At 49.9% G+C, this 23,403-nt stretch overlaps 4 protein-coding genes and 1 long non-coding RNA gene across 14 annotated transcripts in view; 2 read left to right on the top strand and 3 right to left on the bottom strand.

Annotated features, from left to right (window-relative positions):
• Positions 1-4,446: 4,446 nt before the first annotated feature.
• On the bottom strand, positions 4,447-10,304 carry ZMYND15 (zinc finger MYND-type containing 15). Of its 5 annotated transcripts, none has more exons than XM_081578885.1 (14): positions 10,278-10,304; positions 9,235-9,833; positions 8,577-8,811; positions 8,331-8,486; positions 7,922-8,082; positions 7,009-7,161; positions 6,614-6,694; positions 6,361-6,477; positions 6,153-6,241; positions 5,967-6,065; positions 5,632-5,785; positions 5,491-5,549; positions 5,101-5,261; positions 4,447-4,743 (listed from the first exon to the last, which is right to left on the bottom strand). In XM_081578885.1, the coding sequence occupies exons 2-14, from the start codon at positions 9,812-9,814 to the stop codon at positions 4,572-4,574; spliced, it is 2,217 nt and encodes a 738-aa protein (XP_081435011.1). In that variant the 5' UTR covers positions 9,815-9,833; positions 10,278-10,304; the 3' UTR covers positions 4,447-4,571. The 5 variants fall into 5 exon arrangements, with proteins under 5 accessions (XP_081435011.1, XP_081435014.1, XP_081435012.1 ...); XM_081578888.1 differs by having other exon boundaries at positions 4,447-4,620; XM_081578886.1 differs by having other exon boundaries at positions 9,238-9,833.
• CXCL16 (C-X-C motif chemokine ligand 16) lies at positions 9,262-14,428 on the top strand. The gene is made up of 6 exons (XM_081578901.1): positions 9,262-9,866; positions 10,880-11,042; positions 11,386-11,524; positions 11,861-11,943; positions 13,277-13,696; positions 14,150-14,428. Exons 1-6 carry the CDS (start codon positions 9,813-9,815, stop codon positions 14,209-14,211), a joined length of 921 nt encoding a protein of 306 aa, XP_081435027.1. The 5' UTR covers positions 9,262-9,812; the 3' UTR covers positions 14,212-14,428.
• A 353-nt stretch (positions 14,429-14,781) lies between these two features.
• MED11 (mediator complex subunit 11) lies at positions 14,782-16,524 on the bottom strand. 2 transcript variants are annotated; one of them, XM_081578902.1, is made up of 3 exons: positions 16,416-16,524; positions 16,129-16,259; positions 14,782-15,298 (listed from the first exon to the last, which is right to left on the bottom strand). In XM_081578902.1, the coding sequence occupies exons 1-3, from the start codon at positions 16,498-16,500 to the stop codon at positions 15,161-15,163; spliced, it is 354 nt and encodes a 117-aa protein (XP_081435028.1). In that variant the 5' UTR covers positions 16,501-16,524; the 3' UTR covers positions 14,782-15,160. The 2 variants fall into 2 exon arrangements, with proteins under 2 accessions (XP_081435028.1, XP_081435029.1); XM_081578903.1 differs by lacking the exon at positions 14,782-15,298 and adding an exon at positions 15,415-15,418 and having other exon boundaries at positions 16,127-16,259.
• A 121-nt stretch (positions 16,525-16,645) lies between these two features.
• Positions 16,646-23,403, top strand: part of PELP1 (proline, glutamate and leucine rich protein 1) — a 50,768-nt gene continuing 44,010 nt past the window's right edge. The window contains exons 1-2 of one of the 5 annotated variants that reach the window (XM_081578881.1): positions 16,649-16,714; positions 22,532-22,657. The gene's annotated coding sequence lies outside the window, so the exon portion shown is untranslated. Of the gene's footprint in view, positions 16,715-16,809; positions 16,941-22,531; positions 22,658-23,403 lie in introns of those variants that run through there. The other 4 variants (XM_081578882.1, XM_081578880.1, XM_081578879.1 and 1 more) reach the window with 4 other exon arrangements.
• On the bottom strand, positions 16,685-23,105 carry LOC145541711 (uncharacterized). The gene is made up of 2 exons (XR_014079232.1): positions 21,441-23,105; positions 16,685-18,020 (listed from the first exon to the last, which is right to left on the bottom strand). It is a non-coding gene; the product is annotated as an uncharacterized LOC145541711 (long non-coding RNA).

Genomic DNA, 23,403 nt, shown 5'->3' with positions numbered 1-23,403 from the left:
AGGGAAAGAGGCTTGTTATAGGAAAACAAAACAAAACAAAACAAAACACCCAAACTTAAGAGTCATAACAACCAAAAGCCACCTGTGGATCTTCTTTATTTCTTTGTTTTAACATATTTATTTATTTATTTATGGGTGTGCTGGGTCTTCATTGCAGAGCTCGGGCTTCTCATTGTGGTGGCTTCTCTTGCTGTGGCTAGAGGACGCTAGAGCATGGGCTTCAGTAGTTGCAGTATATGGGCTAAATAGTTGAGGTTCCCGGGCTCTAGAGCACAGGCTCAATAGTTGTGGTGTGAAGGATTTGTTGCTCCATGGTATGTGGGGTTTTCCTGGACCAGGGATCAAATCCATGCCTCCTGCATTGGCAGGCGGATTCTTTACTGTTGAGCCACCTTTATTTATTTCTTGATTGTAGCAAACCAACTGTAAAAGGCATCTTGGAAACAATTGAAGAAATGTGAATATGAACTGGGTATTATGATAAGACATTAAAGAATAATTGTTAATTTTATTGGGTATGATAATAGCATGGTAGTTACCCTTTTAAAAGGCCTTATTTGTTGTAGATGCATGTGAGATAACTGATGTCTGCGGGTGTGTTTTATAACACTCTGGGAAAAAACTGGGGGGGTGTGATATTTTGATATAAACAATATATAGTTGGGGGACTTCCTTGGTGGTCCAGTGGTTAAGGATCCACCTTCCAATGCAGGGGACTCAAATTCTACCCCTGGTTGTGGAACTATGATCCCACAGGCCTCTGGGCAATTAACCCGCTTGCGTTAACTACTGAGCCTGAGTTTCCCAACAAAGACCCATACAGCCAAAAAGAAAGAAATATATATTTGGCCTTTATCCCACATTTCTGGCTCAAAATTGTGTGAAACCCTACCAGGATCCTCCGTCCATGGGATTTTCGAGGCAAGAGTAGTGGAGAGGGTTGCCATTGCCTTCTCCTCTGTTATTTATTACCGGCCCCTTTTAACTATACCTGAGTTTATGCTAATGCGGTGACTCAATGGTTCCCTGGATAGCTTCAGGATTATTCCTCAGGAATAACCTCCTGTGTGTCTGGATGGCGTAGAGCCATCTGTGATTGTTTAACAGGGACTTGTGGGTCCTGTATCGACCCAAACATACTCTTCTACATTGCAGCATTTACTACCAATGATGTTGCCCCTAAATTAGTCACTCTCACAATCCATTTTAGTAAAAGTCCTTCAGGAAGCTGGTGATACCAGTCTGAAAAATGAAGCAGCTAACTCCTTCAGAGCTATATTCCTGGTTTCAGGAGTTTCTTGGTTTTTGCCCTCCCCACCCATGCTAACTTCCCAGGTGGCCCAGTGGCAAAGAATCTGCCTGCCAATGCAGGAGATTTGGGGTTCAATCCCTGGGTTGGGAAGATGCCCTGGAGGAGCAAGTGGCAACCCACTCCAGTATTCTTGCCTGGAAAACCCCATGGACAGAGGAACCTGGCAGGCTACAGTCCATGGAGTTGCAAAGAGTCAGCATGCATGAGCATGCATGCTAACTACCTTCTTGGTGACCAGGAGACTTAGAGGTACCTTCTGTTGTCCCAGCCTAATTTTTCACTTAGTGGATAGCTTTGAGGTTAGTGGCCAAAATTCAGGCTGACCCAAATCTGAACTTAGTCTAGCATCAAAGCCCAAACCAGAACTCTTTTTTAAGTTTCATTATAGCTGTTACAAATAATCACCAAGGGATGCATACTTCACATTTTTTTTCTTATTGGTTTGCACTCCCTATGCTCTTCCCTGGTGGCTCAAATGGTAAAGAATCCACCTGCAATGCAGGAGACCCAGCTTCGATCCCTGGGTCGGGAAGATCCCCTGGAGAAGGAAATAGCAACCCACTACAGTGTTCTTGCCTGGAGAATTCCATGGACAGAAGAGCCTGGCAACCCCAGTCTATGGGGTTGTAAAGAGTTGGACAGACTATGTGACTAACACACACACATGCCTCTAGTGAAACAACTTCCTGGGGTTGACTCCAACTCTAAATTCTATTTCCATTGGTAACTTTTGCTCACAGAACTCAGAATTAGTAATAATACTAATTATTACTGATTTACTATAAAGGATATAACTCACGTGGTTGGTTTCTCTGGTATCTAACCTCTATCCTGAAGCTAAATACTCATCCAGAGTCACCTTATTAGAATAAACTCAGGTATGGTTGTAAGGGGCTTATTGTGAATAACAAAAGAGGCTCCTCTCACCTCTATCATGCAGATCATAGAAGCTCTCTCGCCAAGAATGGAGGATGCAGACCAAATATATATTTCTTATATTATCACGTCATCACAAGGAATAATAATAAAACTGAAAAATGCTGGTGATTGTCGAAGCTGGGTGATGGGTACATAGAGATTCATTCTGCCAAGTCTTCCAGGGTTTTTGTGGATTTGGAAACTTAGATAATAAAATATTTAGAAAAAAAGAGGATAATGGAAAGAGAGCCATACTAAAGACTGATCTTCTAAACATTTTATTTTGAGATAATTTTAGATTTATAGGTAGATTGCAAAGACAGTCAGTAGTTCAGTCACTCAGTTGTGTCTGACTCTTTGCGACCCCATGGACTGCAGCATGCCAGGCTTCCCTGTCCATCACCAACTCCCTACTTTGAGCCTACTCAAACTCATGTCCATTGCGTTAGTGATGCCATCCAATCATCTCATCCTCTGTCATCCCCTTCTCCTCCTGCCTTTAATCTTTCCTAGTGTCAGGGTCTTTTCCAATGAGTAGGCTTTTTGCATCAGGTGGCCAAACTACTGGAGTTTCAGCTTCAGCATCTGTCCTTCAATGAATATTCAGGACTGATTTCCTTTAGGATTGACTGGTTGGATCTCCTTGCAGTCTAAGGGACTCTCAAGAGTCTTCTCCAACACCACAGTTCAAAAGCATCAATTCTGCTGTGCTCAACTTTCTTTATAGTCCAACTATCACATCCATACATGACTACGGGAAAAACCATAGCTTTGACTAGATGGACTTTGTTGGTAAAGTAATGTCTCTGCTTTTTAATATTCTGTCTAGTTTGGTCATAGCTTTTCTTCCAAGGAACAAGCGTCTTTTAATTTCTTGGCTGCAGTCACCATCTGCAGTGATTTTGGTAAAGACACCAGAGTGTTTCCAAATACTCCTCATCCATCTTCCTTTAATGTTACTTCTTCTATGACCATGATATGTTTATCAAAACTAAGAAGTTAACATTGATACAATACCACTAGCTAAATAGCAGACTATTCAAATTTCTCCAGTTTTCCTATTCTTCTTTATTTTTTTCTCCATTCAAGATCCAATCCAGTCTACTATATCCTATTTAATTGTTGTGTCTCCTTAGTCTCTTCCAATCTGTCAGTCTTTCTTGGTCTTTCTTTGCTTTTTGTGACTTATACTTTTGAAAATAGTGGTCAAGTGTTTTGTTGATTGTCCCAGTAATTTTTTTTTTTCTGATGTGTTCTTGTGATTAGTCTAAAGTTATGGATTTGGGGGAAAATACTACAGAGGGGATGGGAGTGTGGCCTTGTCATTGCATCAGGTCAGGGAGTGTGATGTCAGCATGACTTCTTATTTCTCATAAATCCTAGTCAGTTGATTCAGGTGGTGTCTGCCAGGTTTCTCCACTATTTTTTCCGTTTCTATACTTTGTGACAAGCATCTTTTAGGCCCAGCTTATGCTTATGGGGATTTTAAAAAGCAGAAGAAAGTCACTGAAGGGATTTAAGCAGAGAATAAGTTTTGAATGTCTGTTTTGGGAGGAACAGGAGATACAAGGGGCGTTTGCAGTGGAACTGGACATAAATTGCTGGAGGTTGAGTGACCAGCAGTCTCATTCAGCTGGAGTTGGTTCTTATGGGACATGAAAGATGAGAGAAGGTGGAGTTAAGGATGGCCATGAGGTTTCTAAGCTGGACAGGTGGGTGGCCTGGGGGCTTTCACTGAATCTAAACCAAGGCTGTGCGGCCCCTAGGAGGTTGTATGCCTCCCCTGCCCCCGCGCCACCCCCCTCCCCGCCCCCCAGAGAGGTCACTTTCTGTTTCTTGGTCTTATCTTGACTTGGATCCGGTCCCTGATTGTTCCTGAGGCCGGAAAGTGTCTTATCAACACACATTAGAAGAAGTTTGGGGTCGGGAAGATCCCTTGGAGGAGGAAATAGCAACCCACTCCAATATCTTTGCCTGGAGAATCCCATGGACAGGGGAGCCTAGCGGGCTACAATCCATGGGGTCGCAAAGAGTCGTATACGACTGAAGCGATTTAGCACGCACGCACGGGATTACCCAGAAAAGTTAGAATCCCAAGCAAAGAGAGAGGGGATAGCGGTCCAGGAACTGAAGAAAGCTGGAGAAAAATGTCGTACTTAAATCCTTTTTCTCCTCTCTCCATTTAAGGACCCAACGATTAGCGTTTGACTCAGTGGTTTCAAACAAGTAATTTTATTTAGCTTTTCGTGTTCCGCCAACCGGCCTCGCCCTCGGCCTCCCCTGTTTCGTGTTCCTTTCTGAGGCGTGTCGGGGGAGAGGGTGGGCTGCTATCTCTCGGCCCTCACCTGCGCCGGCGGGACACCCGCCCAGGTTTCTTTTCTCCTCGGCGCCTACGGGCGGGGGCGTGAGGGGCTATAGGAGTTGGGGCCGGAGTCACCGGCCCGGGGGCCGGGCGGGCCCCGCTTCCCTGCGAGGGCTTGTAGACCAAGTGGAAGATGAAAGCGTTGCAGTACCTGAGGGGGCGTGGCTCCATCAGGGGCGGGGCCAAGAGGCTGAGATATTCCCAAGGGGCGGGGCTTCTAAATTCTGCGTTCCGGGGGGTGGGGGGCTAGGCTTAGGGCTCCGCGGGCCAGCCAGGGTGTAATCAGGGCTATATTTTGGTGGGTAGAGGACCAAGGGTTGGAGAGATTTTGTGAGCTGGTTCTAAAGAGGGGTGTGTGGGCGTTGTCGAGACCCTCCAGTGGGGGTCGTGAGGAGTGCGGGCGGAGCAAGCAGAGGGTAGGGCTGGGACAGGAGGGTCCCAGGACCATAGAGACGAGGGTTGAGGTAGGCTTTTCAGGATGAGCCGCCAGAGAGTACGAAGGCCTTACCAGGGCATGCAATTGTCTGCCGCTCTGAGGCGAAAGGGGGAGCGGAAAGGGTTGGGCTGTGGAGGGCTGGTCCCCCCTCCTGTGGCCACCGCCATGGTCTGGTCGTCCATCACACAGCCATACTCGCTGCTCTCGGTGAAGAATGCCGGCACTCGGAGGGACTGGGGTGGGAGCGGGAACTCAGACACTCACAGAAAAGCTCCCACCCCCATATACCTCCCGGGGACCCAGAGGACTGGGATGGGGAGAGGCACGAGGCAGACACAGGGGCCAGGAGGACCCGTGGGTGCACCCGACGTCTGTGGAGCAGATGATGGAGAAGAAGACACTTTTAGAAAATGAGGGACCGGGTAGGGGGTGAGAGAAGGTCTCCTTTGCCCCATCCCCCACCTGTAACCGGGGCAGCGAGCTCAGCCAAGTGTCCTTTAGTCCAAAGCCAGAGTTAAATCCTGCGGAGGGAAGGAGAGCAGGGAGAAGCTAGCTTCCATGGCTTCCTCCCACCTTCTCCACGATCCCACCCCTGGCTCTTACCGATGACCAAGTCAGGCTTGGGCCCTTGGAGCAGGTGGTAGGGCCTTGCAGACACCTTGATCTGCAGGTCTCTGCGGCCCCCCTTCTCCTTAGCCCCAGAGCTGAGCCGTGCTGATACGCTGGAACCAGGGCGGACAGATATTTCAGGGCCATCCTGGAGAGTCAGAAGTGGGAGAGAGGCCAGAAGTGGAAGTGATGGTGCTGGAAGATGTGTCAGGTAAGACAAGGGAGAGGAGGCAGGGATCAGAAGGGCACTGCCCAACCAGGATGACAACAGAGGGACCAGGTCTGGAGATTGGGGTGAGGGATGGGGGGAAGGGGTACTCAACCCTCACCCTCTGCAGGGTAAAGTGCTGCTGGTCACTTTCGGGGGGCAGGCCATCACCCACAAACTGCAGCTCCAGGGCCACGTGGGGGAGCAAGACCAAGAGTTCCTGAAGGGCAGAGAGGACGAATCTGGGTCCCACCCTGTGTTGACCTCCACACCCAGACGCCCACCCTTCAGGCCTGGTGGGACTTACCCAAAACACCATGACAAGGTCAAACTCCTTCCCGGCCTCCACCACGTGGATTTTCAGTGACTGTTTGTTCTGGATGTTGAGCTCAGGGACTGGGTGATAAGCTAGCCACTTAAGAATATGGTCTCCTCCTCCCCTCCCTCCTGTCCCCTACCAGCCCCCTGGCCCCTCTGCTCCACGCAGTCCTCCCCCCTGCCTCGGCTCTCCTTACAGGACTGGGGCACCAGGTGGGTGATGACGTAGTACACAGTCAGTGGGTAGGTGAGGAGTACAGCCATGGGGGAGTCCAAGCTGAGGCCCCGCCACGTGTAGTAATCCTGCCACGAGCCTGGGGAGAGTAGGCTACTGGGGACCTGACCTCAGGCCCCCTCCAGTCTAACGGCCTCCTTTCTCAGCCACCCAAGACCTCTGGCCCTCCAGATCGCATCCCTACCCCTAGCTCCCTCAGGGTCCCTCCGGCTCACCAAAGAGGCCCTTGGGTGAATCTGGGGGCACTGGAGGCATCAGGGCAGGCCCATCCCCCTGGAGAGGCTGGTAAGGATCTCCTGTGAGGATGAAAGACGACAAACCTGGTATCAGGGAGATCCTCACCTGGCTGCTTCCTTCTTCCAAAGGAGCTGTGTTCCCTGAGAGGACCTGGAGCTGCAGCAGGGAGCTGGGGAACTGCCTAGGGATGGGGCTTCTGGAGAGGGTGGGCAGGGGTGATTTTCTGAGGGTTGGGGAGGGGCAGGCAGTACCCTGGTGCTGGAGGTGGGGAGGTCTGGTGTATATGGGGTTATCTAGGATCTGGACAACTTTTTGATCTCCCCTCCTGCTCTCTAGTCTGAGGGACTCATGCCTGGAAAGAGGCCCCACGCACCATGGAGAAGAAGGCTGAGGGAGGGTGTGCTGCTCCTTGGGTGCCTGGGGGCACCAGGGCCTGGAATCAGCATGCTGAGCTGGGTCCAGTAGCCACGAGTGAGGCCACGGGAGGCCAGGAAGGCCTCCTTGTTAAAGGTTTCACTGGTCACCTCTGGAGAAGGATGAGGGGAGGGGTTGAGGACCCAGTGACCAGGATTCCAGACTTGGGCTCACCTCAGCCTCTCCCCGGGACCCCGGGTCTGAGTCTGCTTCTAGTCAGGCAGAGAACTAACATTCCTGAGTGGCTACAGCATAGTCTACAGAAGCCATATAACAATTCCCATGGGTTTTGACATTTGCTTTTGGCAACCTCATGAGAAGAGTTGACTCATTGGAAAAGACCCTGATGCTGGGAAGGATTGGGGGCAGGAGGAGAAGGGGGACGACAGAGGATGAGATAGTTGGATGGCATCACCGACTTGATGGACATGGGTTTGGGTAGACTCCAGGAGTGGGTGATGGACAGGGAGGCCTGGCGTGCTGCAATTCGTGGGGTCGCAAAGAGTCGGACACGACTGAGCGACTAAACTGAACTGAACTGAATCTGCCTGTTTTACCGGTGAGGAAAAACTCTAAGAAGGAAGTAAAGTGATTTGTTTCAGGTTGCCAGCTTGTGAAGCTGGGAAGCAAGTATTTGTATCTCTACTCCTGAATCCCCTAAGTTCTCTCAGGGACCTGGGCACTCAGTCCTCAGCTCCAGAGAGGCTATCTCCAACCCCAGGGGTCTAGCTCCCAGCCCCAAATACCCAGCACTCAGCTGTTACTCCAGGGATCAAGACTCTGAAATAACAGGCACTTAACCTTCAAGCCCAGGACCCTGTTCCAAAGACCTGGTTCCACTTCCCCCATCCATCCTGACCTCCTCATGGTACCTGCGGTGTAGGTAAAAGGCAGGGTTGCCAGTTCTCCAGCCCGCTCCATGAAGGCTGCAAGCCTCGGGCACCAAAATCGGTGGCTTACGTCATCTGGGCATCGCTTCCAGTCCGCACGGAGACAAGCCTCTCCACAGTACAAGACAGCACCACACTGGGGGCTGGGGTTATAGGAGGTGTACCCAGTGTTAGTGTATGTAGGTCCTCTGTCTGCTGTCCATCTATCCTGCAGCTGCCCATATGTCATTCAGTCTATTTGTACTTTCTTTGCCTATAACTGCATGGTATTTTTTCATCTTCTTGTTTCTCTGTTCCTCATTCTGTCTGTCCACAGTGTCCCCCACTAGCCTGCTTCCTCTCTGTTTGCCTGACCTTCCTCCCCCTCACTCTGTCTTTGCAGGTTGCTCACCAGGGTGTCAGTTTCACTTCAAAGCTGTGCCTATGACAAACATGGCAGGTTCGAGCCCTAAGGGAGGCAAAGGTGAAGCCTGGCCGGGGACCCCATGTCCGCATCGGGGTCTTGGCTAACTTCACTCCCAGCCTTGGGACCAGATTCTCCAGCTCCCTGAATGGGGGTGGAGATGGCATCAGGTGGGGGGTGGGGCTCAGGAGCCCAGGCCCCCTGGCTTCCCCACCCTCTACTAGCTTTCTGTACCGATGCAGGTGGGCATCTCCCACAGTAAGCTGTCGGGGCTTTCGGGGGTCTCCGGAGCCCATGGGGCAGACCATGCTGTGGCAGAGGAGAGCATAGGCTCGAGGAGCCAGGTTCTCAGCCCCTGAGCCCCTGCCTGTGCTCCCTTGTGCTCCTTCCATCAGCAGGTCAATGCCCAGGATGGTGCCATGTTCATCCGTCACCAGTAGGAGGCAGGAAAGGTGCAAGGGGGCAGCATCTGCGGAAGACAGGAAAAGTCGGGGGTGGAGGGGGAAGATTGTCAGGGGCAGGGTACCAAATCAGATACCCCTGGGGCTAGGAGAGGGGACTAAGTAGAGGGGGCAGGCCTCATTGGAAGTGGACAGCGGCTCCACAGAATGAGCATTTGCTGCCAGGCAGAAATGTAGGGGTGTGCTGTGGGAACTTCACATTTTTCTTGAGGTGTTAACTCTCAACTTCTGGAATTTTGTTTTCTTTTAATGTTTAAATGTTGGTGAAACTTAAAAAAAAAATGTGGATCAATGAAAACATCTTTTCAGGCCACATTGGCCTGAGGACCACCCATGTGTGACTCCTAACTGTGTTCTGAGCGGGCAGAGGAGGGCTTCAGAAGGGGGGTCTGCTGGGCAGGGGGCATGGCGGGGCCATCCTGGGTTCTTACCACTTCTCCGTCCCTTCCTCCTCTCAGGCCTCGGTTCGTCTTCTGCCCTGTCCTCTTGGCCATCCTCACCACCTCCAGCCTCCTGTTCAGCCTCCTCTGGTTCCCCTGGAGGGGTGGCTTCCTGGGGGGACTCCCTGCTGCTAGGGGCCGGCTCCCCATCCTCCTCTGTTTCTACCTTTTTGGTGCCTGCACCCTCCTCCTCTCCATTCTTTTCTTCTTCCTCTTCCTCCTCCTCTCCTTCCTCCCCTTCCTCCAGGCTGACAAAGCTGACATAGGGACTTAGGTCTCGCAGGTGGAGTGGGGGCTCATCTCCCAGCAGCCGGGCAGCCCCCAGACCTGGTCCATGGCCTGGCTCTGCCCCTTGCCCCAGGCTGATGCCCACACTGCGGTTGGGCAAGACGTGGAGCACCCAAAGGGCCGGGTCCTGGGGCAACCTTCTGATCTGAGCCTCCAGCTGCCGCCAGCGACCCTCAAGCCTGGTCCCTACAGCCCTGCGCTCTGCCACGAACTTGCGGAACCAGCCGAAGAGGAGGGCAGCAAAATCAAGGAATTCATCCCGGTATCCAGACACAAACTCCATGTCTTCAGGGGCACAGGGCCTGGGCCAGATTGAGCAGAGGAAAGGATGTATGGTGAGGGAGAGGCACCGGGGACGGTGTGGGTTGGAGGGGTCCCTTAGGGTGGAATCTATGGATGGATGTTGGGAGCCAGAAAGGAGTTTTCAGGGCTGAGGATGCGGGTTCAGGATGAGAACGCGGGCCAGACTTGAAAGTGGGTGATTAGGGTTAAAAGTGAGTAGTCAGGAGGGAGATAGTATTTGGGGCTCCAAATCTGAGGCTCAAACCCTCAAAGGTAGGGGTTGAATTGAATTGAGGATCGAAGTGGGAGAGGGTTAATCCTATGGAGAAGAGTTTTGGACTCGTCTATGGGGTGTGGGAGGAGGGCATCGGAGACAGGGCATCCCTTCGTCCTGGACGGGGTTGGGGTTGGCGGTGAACCCCAGTACACCTAGCCCCGCCCCAGCCGCTCCACTACTCCGGTACCTGCAGCCGCCACCACTTTTCGAAGGTAAATACCTCGGGGTGCGGTGTGACGTCAGGCTGCCCGAGCCCACGGCCGGCTGCTCGGACGGCCACGCCCCAAAGTCTTGCACCACGCGGAGGCGCCCGAGTCAGTGTCTGCGCGGCACGGCACGCGGACTGGTGCTGCCAGTCACTCCGGCCACGTGACTGGACCCGGGTCAAAACATGAAAGCCTCTCTAAGGAGCAGGTCACAGGGACTGACCTGCGGAGGGCAGGTGGGCAGGGCTGGCGTCTCTGGGCCGGACGAATCGGCTGCCGTACGAATAGGCTGCCATACAGCTGCGCCTAGCCGTGCACCCTGGGCTTCCTTTCGCTTTCTCTCGCCTTCTTCCATCATTCCTGGCTACCCCCTCGACGAGGCTCTGGACTGGGTGCTGGGGTGCTGGCGGAGGAACTCCGCCTACCGGAGTTTCCCCGCCGCCCCCAGGCCGGCGATCACGCGGTTGCGACGGTAGTGACCCCACTGTCGATTTGAGACGGTGAGGACGCCGGGAGGGACGCGCCGCCCCCTCGGCCGGCCGGGCCCGGGCGCCGACGACCGCCGTGTCTCGCGGAATCACAGGCGAAGCGGGAGAAGGAAGCGAAAGCCATTGAGGAACCGGCTGGTCGTCAGGCTCCGGAGAACGTCGAGGAGTCAGACAGAACGCGGCGGGCCGAGATGATGCCGGGCCGGGCATCCCGGTTCCTCTTAGTCCTACTGTTTGTAGCTTGTCTCACTTCTTCAGGTTTGTCAGGGGCTCGGAGCCCTGAATCCGGGGAAGGAAATGGGCGGGAGACACTATCGCCGCGGGGTTGAGTTGAGTAAGTGGGGAGCCAGGGTCCCCAAGGCAGCCGGGGCAGGGGGAGGGCCAGCTGCCTGGGGTTGGGGATGGGCTGGGGAACACCTGGGTTCAGGTATGATTATGGACATATTTGGGGAGAGTGAAGCGTGGGTTGAGCCGAGGTCGGGGCTCAGATCCTGGAGTCTAGGGGAGACGCTGTAGCGAGGCTGTGGGTTGAAGTCTTAGTAGCAGCTGCATGAGCCCCTTGAACCGGGGAGCCTGTGCGAACCACTTCCGTCCCGCTCAGGCAATGGCAACGAAGGCAGCAAGGTTGGAAATTGTCGCTGCGATCATACAATCTCTTCCCATTCCCCGCGAAACGAGCAACTCATGGGACATCTACGAAAATACCTGAAAGAATATCAGCGCTGTATTTCCTACGTCAGGTAATCTCACCTCCCACCCCTGAGAGGGCTGCGCGACCACCGTCCCCCGCCTCCCCCGCCGCCCCCCCCCCCGCCCTTCAGGATCCTCTGGTCAAACTCGATTTCCTTCTGGGAGGACGTCTAGCCCCCGCCCCACTCCTCCCGCTCACGTTCGCCCTAATTCGTTGCACCTTCAGTTTCCCTTTTCCCCTGTCCCACCTACCTGGAATTTCCCAGGCCCAGCAGAAACTGCTGAAGCTCGGGAGTGACCTCATTTCTTTGGAACAAGGAAAGAGCTGAGAATAGCGGGGGTGGGGCGGAGAGTGGGGGCACATCTGAGACCAGGTCCTTCCGCAGGTTCCAGCTACCCCTCAGAAATGTATGTGGAGGCAGCACTGACCGCTGGGTTCAGGAACTGATGCGCTGCTTTGATAGTGGAGGTGAGAGCTTCCCCCTCCTCCCCAGGCCCTGTCCCCAGGGCTCCGTTCGTCCACCTTACACCCTTCTTTGCCTCAGCCTTTTCCTCTTCAGTATACTTTGACTTAAGTTCCTGTTTACCACAAACCCTTCATCATCATTTTCATGATTTTTGCCAATGCATCCTATCACTGTGCATTTACTTAATGTTCTTGAAATCAAGGCACTATTTTTATGTTCCAGTATTTTATGGTGGAGGCTTCCCCAGTGGCTCAGGGGTAAAGAATCTACCTGCCAGTGCAGGAGGTAGTGGGTTCTATCCTTGGGTTGGAAAGATCCCCTGGAGAAGGAGATGGCACTCTTGACTGGGAAATCCCATGGACAGAGGAGCCTTATGGGCTACAGTCCATGGAGCTGCAAAAAGAGTCAGATATGACTTGATGACTAAACAACAACAAGAACAATTTTATTATGGAAATTTGAAGACATGTACAAAAGTTGAAGGATTTGTCCAGTGAACATCCATATAACCACCACCTAATTCTATAGTACTTGATTTTTATATTTGATGTATTTTATATATGTCCATAATAAAGCAAATATATTTTATATTTTACAATATCTAGTTTAAGGCATTTTAACTATATTTGCTTTATTGCTCACCCATCTGTCTATGCATCCCTCTATCCCTCATCGATCTGCCTAATATCTTTTTGGTACACTTCCAAGTAAGTTGCAGGCTTGACTATACTTTATTCCCAGACATTTCACCATGTATATGATTAAGGAGAGTTCTGTATTTTATTGTTCCTTTGAGGTAAAATTTTAAAACAATGAAATGAATAAATAAGTGTATACAGCCACTTTTGAAAAACTTAATGGGAACTTGTCCTTAGCAGGAACACCTGTGAAGTCACAAATTTGATATGCTGGTTGTATTTTACTCCTAAAACAAACACACAACCATTAAGACACCAAGTGTTCTTCCAGGTCCCAGCACCTATCTGATTTCATTTACTCTTCCTGGCTACTCTGGCCTTTGTTACTAAAATTATCCCTAAATTACAGCTAAAAGAAATGAGCCCCAGAGAGGTTAGGAGGTAAGGGGCAAGGTCACAGCTACTTTGTAGCAGAATCTGGGTTCCAACCGGGGTGTCCTGACTTCCTAGGGCATGATCGCCCCAGGGGTTCCATGTTGTGGTTGCTCATTTCCACCTCCCCATATTTTCCCCCTACTCTCCTTTCCTGGCCTTCAGCTGTTCCCGTGATGTTCTCCTTGACCCGCTACCCTGCCCTCTATCTAGTTCTTCACCTTGTCCCCTTGTAGCCCTGATTCTTCACTTTTTGCTTCTTCAGAATGTGGACTTGCTCAAGCTAGGGTGGTGGCCCACAAGGGGGATGCACCTCTTCGCAGCACCCAGCTTCCTGAGCCCACAGAAGTGGCACCTTCAGACACAGGCACCACTTCCCAGACGTACCTGCCATCCACTCTGCAGCGTACCCAGCAACCCACCCCTCTGGAAGGAGCACTGTCCTTGGACAGCAAGCTCATCCCCACCCATGAAACTACCACTTACACTTCGGGCCACAGTCTGAGGGCAGAACCTGAGGCTAGGGAGAACCAGAAGCAGCTGAAGGAAAACGTGGGTCCTGCAGCTGGGACGTCAGCCATGGTGCCTGTGCTGTCTCTCTTGGTCATCATTTTCATCCTCACTGGAATCCTGCTCTATGTGGTGTGCAAGCGGAGAAGGAAGCAGTCCCTGCAGCATCCTCTAGGTAACCTGGGCTTCTGAACTCCTCCTCCAGGGACCCAGAGCCTCCCTAGCAGGGATTCTGCCAGCAGCAGCTCTCAGGCAGACCCAGAGAGAGATACAGACACTGCCTGCACCATGGATAAGTGCGATGAGTGAAGAGTCAGCCCGACCACCGAGTGGGGAGGGAGGGACGCCATCATAGGCCCAGGGACCAGCCCTCAAAGCCAGGCAGTGCTTGGAGCAACATCAAGATGGCGGCTAGAGCAGACTAGTAGGAGATGAAGCTGTGGAGGAAGGTGGGAGCCATTCATTCAATTCACAGATCTTTACTGTTGAGTACCTGCTGTGTACCTGGTCTATAGCTAATGTTTTGGACTCTGATTCCCCAGTTTAAGCTGTCACCCCTTGCCCCTGATACCCTGCCCAACTTCCCTTGATCTCAGAGCTCATCTGTTAATTTCTTTATCTTTTCCAGATCTTGCAGCTTCATTATACACCTGCAGCAGACGAACCAGTGCACAGAATGGAATCTTGTGATGATTTATTCAGCATCAATTAATATACTAGAACAATTTATAGCACACGGTAGACACTCTTTCCTTATTGGTCAGTGTTTAATTCACAACTAACCAGCCACTGACCTCCCTTAGACCTTTCCTCTATTCTTTTGGATTGCTTCTATGCCATGATATAAAATTGCTGTTTATGTCTTGTATAAATTCCCTATTTTTTAACTACTAAAACTTATTTTTATAATTTTTGGCTCTTCTTTCTGCAGACATGGGTCTTATGCCCTTGCTCCCTAATCACGCCTGATTCTTGGCTTCAGCTTCTCTGTTGATGGCCACCTGCCATCTTCCCCCTCAACGTCTCCTCCCAACCCCCACCAGCCTCCATGTCCCATGACCCGTATATCTTGCTCTTGTCACTTCACACCACACCAGTGTTCCTCCCTAGCTTCCACCCTCTCCTGCTTCCTGCCCCGACCCCACAGTAAAGGCCTGGGCTTTTCCACCCTCCCTCCTCAGCAGCTGCCATGCAGCCTGGTTTTACTTCCTCAATCCCTTACATCACCATATATGCCCCAATGAGAGTCTGAGCTCCTTGTTTTAGTGTTGTTATTTTTATTAGCAAAATCCTTAGTTCTCATTTTGTCTTTTTCGGTGAACCAAAAATGTGTCTTCCTTGGTCCAAGTCTGCGGGAAGCCTGGGGCAGGGACATGAGGAAGTGGGTTGGGTGTCTAGGTCTCTATCTCTTGTCTGAGCTTGTCCGTACTCAGTGAAGTGCATGGCAGGAGCAACCTGCTGGAGGAGCCAGGGCACAGCTGTGCACGGGCTTGGTCTCTAAATGTCTTCCTTCCCACCTGCTGCACCCTTGTCCTCATGGCCTCTGACCACTATGGCTGGTACAGGGCAGCCCACGCTCTCCAGATTCTGTTCTGGGGTATATGTGGAGCTCTCCCTCCAAGCTGTTCACCTGCTTGGCCTAGTTCTCCAGCATCTGCTCACAGGTTCGGGCCACCTCACTGAGCTTGAGGCGAGCATAGTCCACTCGCTTCAGGGCCATTTGACAGTCCTTCCTCGAAGAGTAGCTGGAGCCCTCGTGGGGCTGCCCTGTGGCCACCTACAGGACATTCAGATTGATCAGTGAAGCACCCCTTCCCTCACCCATCTCCCCAACAAGTCATCAGGTCTTTTGCCTCATTTCTTCCCTGAGTTTGAATTTGCTATGCCAGATGGTTAGCTGGATTACCTAGGGCACTTCTATTAACCTCCTCTGTAAAGTGGGGATGACTGTAAGTACTTCCTAGAGTTGTTATGGGCTTCCCTGATGGCTCACATGGTAAAGAATCTGCCTGCAATGCAGGAGACCCAGGTTCAATCCCTGGGTCAGGAAGATCCCCTGGAGAATGGAATGGCTACCCACTCCAGTATTCTTGCCTGGGAAATTACATGGACAGAGGAGCCTGGTGGGCTACAGTCCACAGGGTCACAAGGAGTCGGACACAACTGAGAGACTAACACTTTCACTTTTCAGAGTTGTTATAGGATTAGATAATGCAGAATGTCTAGCACAATGTACAAGTTTAGTAAATGGTGCTTCCTGTTGTAATAACCTCAGAACCCCTTCAGCCCTGTTCCTTTTCTCGTGAGGTAGCCATCTGGGGCGCTATACACTTGAGGTCAGGTCAAATGTCTAAGGGCAAATCCTATAGCTTTCGTATTGTTTAGATGCCCTCTCCCAGGACTTTCCCATCCACTGGCTCATGTGGTGCAACTCAGTGACACACGAAACCTGTCCTGGAAGGGAGGGATGCTACCAGGATCGACGGGCCTGCTGGGTAGGGCTGGTCTTGCTTGGCTCCGGGGACCAAAGGTCTGCCCCGGACTCCTGAAGAATAAGGCCAAGGCAGAGAGCTGGGGTGGGAGCGTAGCACGTCCCACCACACACACCTGAGTGAGATAGCGGATCTGAGCCGACAGCTCCGCCTCCACGTGCTGCACCGACGCAGTGAAGGCCGCTGCCTGTCGGTCTAAGAGCCTCTCGTTGGTTTTTTCCTTGGACAGCTCCAAGATCACGGTACCTGCCAGAGTGGAGAGCGGGCGAGGCTATCCGGAGACCGCCGGTATAGCCCCGCCCAGGGCCAGCCCCACCCACCCCTACACCCAGTTAGGATCCCGTCCAGCCCCACGTGGTCCGCGCTCGCGCCCGTTACCCCTCTCGTCGTCATATCCCGAACCTGCATTCTGAAGAATGGCTCCAATTTCTCTTTCGATGTCTTCCAGGGCGCGTAGTCGCTCGTTCGCCAGGCTGTAGGTAGCCATCGTTACCCTCGGGTTTTCTTTTGCGAAACACTGCGGAAAAGCGCCCGGAAGCGACTGTCGGTTTGCGCCTGCGCAGAGGGCACACCTTAGCCAACACTACAGTTCCCAGGATGCTCAGTGTGGTCGTTCCCTTCTCGTTTCACCTGGTGAACTACAACTCCCAGGGTCTCCTGCGCATGCCCTGCTGCGCGTCCCCACCGCGTGACCACCTGTGGTAAGACGGAGTATCGAAAATTTCTCCAGCCTAAGGCCATTCAGACCTGTCCACCTTCACGATACTATTGTGGTCTGTTTAATTTCTTCTACAAGAATTTCTTGAGCGTCTGCGGGGTGCTAGGTGATGATGGTAGGAACTCTGGGTGTTACAGACTGGACAGCCATGGACCTTCTGTCTGCCTATCCCACTCCGCCACCTATCGGGGCCCGGGGAAAACGACTTGGTGAGTGTGACATTATTCGCCGTAGCGCTTCCCTCTGACCGGGAGCTCCGCTAAAACACGGACTGTCAATATATTCTGAGGCGCTTGCTCCTGTCAGCCGTTTCCCTTTCTGATTGCTTATTATGTGGTTGGCCCTGGGGATACAAAGGTGAGTGAGGTGGGCTGTCACGTGAGAGTGGATAGGCGCTTTATTAGGGATACGCCCGGGGTGTATCTCTAGGAACCGAGAAAGGATTCTAGGAGGAAATGTTGCTTGAACTGAATCTGGGGGTTAACCAGGTGGCTGAGACGTTGGAGTGGAAAAGGGAAAGGCACAGCAAGCGCGTAGTGCTTTGAGGGGGCCGACACATTGGAAGTCCAGTAGGTTTGACTGGATTGAACGCCGTGTGGTTGGTGGCTAGATGTGACTGGGGAGACCGGAGTGGGGAGCCAAACCAGGAAAATGGCTTGCAAGCTAAGGAATTTGGACTTTATTTTGAAGGCATTTGGGAGCGGTTGAAGGGTTTTCAAGAAGTGGATTCTGACCAGCTCTATCTTTCGGGAAAATTCAGTCTTGACAGTTTATGGAAGGTTGAGAATGAAGCCAGTTTGCCCAGGGTTAGCGAGCGAGTGGAGGCTTTTAGTTAGATTTGAGGGATCTAGTATTTAACTTCACTCTTTTTCTAAATCCTAAGAAGATAACAATAAGAGGATTTAAGAAAGGGGTCAAGGAAAGAGAGGAGTTATTAATAATAGTATAATAATAGTAAAACTTTCAATAGAAACTGGAAAACAGAAGGTCATATGGTTAACTAAACCAGCAGTGAAGAAAGCTTAGAAGCAACTTGATTTACCCCTAAATCAATGGCATTACAGTAGAGCTAGGCTGTCAGTCAGTTCAGTTGCTTGGTCCTGTCGAACTCTTCCACCCCATCGACTGCAGCGGGCCAGGCCTCCCAGTCCATCACCAACTCCTGGAGTTTACTCAAACTCATGTCCATTTAGTCGGTGATGACATTCAACCATCTCATCTTCTGTCATCCCCTTCTTCTTCTGCCTTCAGTCTTTCCCAGTGTCAGGGTCTTTTCCAATGAGTCAGTTCTTCACATCAGGTGGCCAAAGTATTGGAGTTTCAGCTTCAGCATCAGTCCTTCCAATGAATATTCAGGACTGATTTCCTTTAGGATGGACTGGTTGGATCTCCTTGCAGTCCAAGGGACTCTCAAGAGTCTTCTCCAACACCACAGTTCAAAAGCATCAATTCTGCGCTCAGCTTTCTTTATAGTCCAACTCTCACATCCATACATGACTACTGGAAAAACCATAGCTTTGACTAGACAGACCTTTGTTGGCAAAGTAATGTCTCTGCTTTTTTAATATGCTGTCTAGGTTGGTCATACGGAGAAGGCAATGGCATGCATCCTACTCCAGTACTCTTGCCTGGAAAATCCCATGGATGGAGGAGCCTGGTAGACTACAGTCCATGGGGTCGCTAAGAGTCGGACACGACTGAGCGACTTCACTTTCACTTTTCCCTTTCATGCATTGGAGAAGGAAATGGCAACCCACTCCATTATTCTTGCCTGGAGAATCCCAGGGACCGCGGAGCCTGGTGGGCTGCCATCTGTGGGGTCACACAGAGTCGGACATGACTGAAGCGACTTATCAGCAGCAGGTTGGTCATAACGTTCCTTCCAAGCAGTAAGCGTCTTTTAATTTCATGGCTGCAGTCACCATCTGCAGTGATTTTGGAGCCCCCAAAAATAAAGTCTGACTATTTCCACTGTTGCCCCATCTACTTGCCGTGGAGTAATGGAACCAGATGCCATGATCTTAGTTTTCTGAATGTTGAGCTTTAAGCCAACTTCTTCACTCTCCTCTTTCACTTTCATCAAGAGGCTCTTTAGTTCTTCTTCGCTTTCTGCCATAAGTGTGGTGTTATCTGCATATCTGAGGTTATTGATATTTCTCCCAGCAATCTTGATTCCAGCTTGTGCTTCATCCAGTCCAGCATTTCTCATGATGTACTCTGCATATAAGTTAAATAATCAGGGTGACAATATACAGCCTTGATTACTCCTTTCCTGATTTGGAGCCAGTCTGTTGTTCCATGATCAGTTCTAACTCGTGCTTCTTGACCTGCATACAGATTTCTCAGGAGGCAGGTCAGGTGGTCTGATATTCCCGTCTCTTTAAGAATGTTCTACAGTTCGATGCGATCCACAATAACTTTGTGGATATGACTTTGGCATAGTCAGCAAAGCAGAAATAGATGTTTTTCTGAAACTCTCTTGTTGTTTTGATGATCCAGTGGATGTTGGCAATTTGACCTCTGGTTCTTCTGCCTTTGCTAAATCCAGCTTGAACATATGGAAGTTCACGGTTCACGTACTGTTGAAGCCTGGCTTGGAGAATTTTGAGCATTACTTCGCCCGCGTGTGAGATGAGTGCAATTGTGCAGTAGTTTGAGCATTCTTTGGCATTGCCTTTCTTTGGGATTGGAATGAAAACTGATCTTTTCCAGTCCTGTGGCCACTGCTGAGTTTTCCAAATTTTCTGGCATATTGAGTGCAGCACTTCCACAGCATCATCTTTTAGGATTTGAAATAGCTCAACTGGAATTCCATTACCTCCACTAGCTTTGTTCATAGTGATGCTTCCTAAGGCCTACTTGACTTCGAATTCCAGGATGTCCAGCTCTAGGTGAGTGATGACACCATCGTGGTCATCTGGGTCATGAAGATCTTTTTTGTATAGTTCTTCTGTGTATTCTTGCTACCTCTTCTTAATATCGTCTGCTTCTGTTAGGTCCATACTGTTTCTGTCCTTTATTGTGCCCATCTTTGCATGAAATGTTTCCTTGGTATCTCTAATTTTCTTGAAGAGATCTCTAGTTTTTCCCATTCTATGTATTCCTCTATTTCTTTGCATTGATCACTAAGGAAGGCTTTCTTATCTTTCCTTGCTATTCTTTGGAACTCTGCTCAAATGGGTATATCTTTCCTTTTCTCCTTTGCCTTTCTCCTCTCTTCTTGTCATAGCTGTTTGTAAGGCCTCCTCAGACAACCGTTTTGCCTTTTTGTATTTCTTTTTCCTGGGGATGGTCTTGATCCCTGCTTCCTGCACAATGTCACAAACCTCCATCCGTAGTTCTTCAGGCACTCTGTCTATCAGATCTAATCCCTTGAATCTATTCGTCACTTCCATTGTATAGTCGTAAGGGATTTGATTTAGGTCATACATGAATGGTCTAGTGGTTTTCCCTACTTTCTTTAATTCAAGTCTGAATTTGTCATTAAGGCATTCATGATCTGAGCCACTCTACGTATAAGTTAAATAAGCAGATTGACAATATACAGCCTTGACGTATTCCTTTTCCTATTTGGAACCAGTCTGTTGTTCCATGTCCAGTTCTAACTGTTGCTTCCTGACCTGCATACAGGTTTCTCAAGAGACAGGTCAGATGGTCTGGTATTCCCATCTCTTTAAGAATTTTCCACAGTTTATTGTGATCGACACAGTCAAAGGCTTTGGCATAGTCAATAAAGCAGCAGTAGATGTTTTTCTGGAACTCTCTTGCTTTTTCGATGATCCAGCGGATGTTGGCAATTTGATCTCTGGTTCCTCTGCCTTTTCTAAAACCAGCTTGAACATCTGGAAGTTCACGGTTCACGTACTGCTGAAGCCTGGCTTGGAGAATTTTGAGCATTACTTTACTAGCGTGTGAAGTGAGTGCAACTGTGCGGTAGTTTGAGCATTCTTTGGCATCGCCTTTCTTAGGGATTGAAATGAAAACTGACATTTTTCAGTCCTGTGGCCACTGCTGAGTTTTCCAAATTTTCTGGCATACTGAGTGCAGCACTTTCCCAGCATCATCTTTCAGGATTTGAAATAGCTCAACTGGAATTCCATCACCTCCACTAGCTTTGTTTGTAGTGATGCTTCCTAAGGCCCCCTTGACTTTACATTCCAGGATGTCTGGCTCTAGGTTATTATTTCTGCCTTATGGCAGAAAGCGAAGAAGAACTAAAGAGCCTCTTGATGAAAGTGAAAGAGGAGAGTGAAAAAGTTGGCTTAAAGCTCAACATTCAGAAAGCTAAGATCATGGCATCTGGTCCCATCACTTCATGGGAAATACACGGGGAAACAGTGGAAGTAGTCGCAGGCTTTATTTTTTTGGGCTCCAAAATCACTGCAGATGGTGCTTGCAGCAATGAAATTAAAAGATGCTTACTCCTTGGAAGGAAAGTTATGACCAACCTAGATAGCATATTTAAAAGCAGAGACATTATTTTGCCAACAAAAGTCAAGGCTATGGTTTTTCCAGTAGTCATGTATGGATGTGAGAGTTGGACCGTGAAGAAAGCTAAGCACTGAAGAATTGATGCTTTTGAACTGTGGTGTTGGAGAAGACTCTTGAGAGTCCCTTGGACTGCAAGAAGATCCAACCAGTCCATCCTAAAGGAGATCAGTCCTGGGTGTTCATTGGAAGGACTGATGTTGAAGCTGAAACTCCAATACTTTGGCCACCTCATGCGAAGAGTTGACTCATTGGAAAAGACCCTAATGCTGGGAAGGATTGGGGGCAGGAGGAGAAGGGGACGACAGAGGATGAGATGGCTGGATGGCATCACCGACTTGATGGGCATGGGTTTGGGTAGACTCCGGGAGTTGGTGATGGACAGGGAGGGCTGGCATGCTGCGATTCATGGGGTCGCAAAGAGTCAGACACGACTGAGCGACTGAACTGAACTGAACTGATCTGAGCCACAGTCAGCTCCTGGTCTTGTTTTTGCTGACTGTATAGAGCTCCTCCATCTTTGGCTGCAAAGAATATAATCAATCTGATTTTGGTATTGACCATCTGGTGATATCCTTGTGTAGAGTCTTCTCTTGTGTTGTTGGAAGAAGGTGTTTGCTATGACCAGTGCATTCTCTTGGCAAAAGTCTGTTAGCCTTTGCCCGGCTTCATTCTGTACTCCAAGGCCAAATTTGCCCTTTACTCCAGGTCTCTCTTGACTTCCTACTTTTGCATTCCAGTCCCCTATTATGAAAAGACATCTTTTTTGGGTGTTAGTTCTAGAAGGTCTTGTAGGTCTTCGTAGAACTGTTCAACTTCAGCTTCTTCAGCATTATTGGTCAGAGCATAGACTTGGATTACTGTGATATTGAATGGTTTGCTTTGGAAACAAACAGAGATCATTCTGTCGTTTTTGAGATTGCATCCAAGTACTGTATTTTGGACTCTTTTGTTGACTATGATGGCTACTCTATTTCTTCTAAGGGATTCTTGCCTACAGTAGTAGATATAATGGTCATCTGAGTTAAATTCACCCATTCCAGTCCATTTTAGCTAGAATGTAGGTAGTACTAAAATTAGGAGGATTATTTGAAGTAGTTAGACACCCCCATCTCCTCCTTTACTTCATGTGTCTCAGCAACTGCTCACCCCCAACTCATCAGATTGCTGGAGGTTTCTTTGTTAGTGATGGAAAACGGAGTCTTTCTCATGGAGGGCACCTGGGTATGATTGTATTGAAAACAGATTGAGTGAAAGTTATTTAACGAGTGGTGGTTTCTAGAACTGTGGCAACTAGGCTTATACTTTCCAGGTCAGAGAATGGAAGACTCTTACCTGGGGAATTTGACTATTCAGAGAAAAGACCTAAGGGTATTAACGTCAGAGGTTCTTCAACAGAGCAGTTAGCCGGATCACCCGACAGTGAAACCCACCGTTGGTAAGTCCCAACTGTATCCTCAGATCTTCTAGTCATCTTCTTAGCATGTCCCCCTGAAAGATGAGCAGACAGGGACTTCCCTGGTGGTCCAGTGGTGAAGAATCACCCTTCTGGTGCTGAGGATGTGGGTTCAGTCCCTGATCGGGAACTAAGAGCCCACGTGCCATGGGGCAACTAAGCCTGTGTGCTGCAACTCATGAGCCCATGAGCTCTGGAGCTCTGTGCTGCGATGAAATGCCCACGCACCATGACACACTATCCCGTATGCCCAACTCAGTAAGGCCCGACGCAGCCAGATCAATATTAAAACAAGAATATGCAATTTTTTAAAGAAAGATGAAAGATCTAAAACAAAGGATTTCCAGATGTTTGCTGAAACTTTCTAACCTGAAAGGCAGAGACCAAAATATACTGGGAAAAAAACCCAAAAAACACCTTAGATAACAAAGAGTAAAACTTAAGGAAAAAAATATTGATGCTATTAGGTGAGAGATTGGGGCTTCCCAGGTGGCGCTAGTGGTAAAGAATCTGCCTGCCAATTCGGGAGATTTAAGAAACTCAGGTTCCATCTCCTGGAGGAGGATGTGGCAACCCAGTCCAGTATTCTTGCCTGGAGAATCCTATGGACAGACGAGCCTGGTGGGCTACAGTCCATAGCGTCGCAAAGAGTCGGACACAACTGAAGCAACTTAGCACGCACACGTTATAATAGAGGATTGACTTGAAGAAAACACAGTTTAAAATAA

The sequence above is a fragment of the Giraffa tippelskirchi genome, chromosome 3 (assembly GCF_054371585.1).
Source record: "Giraffa tippelskirchi isolate mGirTip1 chromosome 3, T2T-mGirTip1v1.2.pri, whole genome shotgun sequence".
Lineage (NCBI taxonomy): Eukaryota > Metazoa > Chordata > Mammalia > Artiodactyla > Giraffidae > Giraffa > Giraffa tippelskirchi.
The sequence above is the reverse complement of the archived record's forward strand: the minus strand, read 5'-3'. Positions and strand labels throughout refer to the sequence as shown.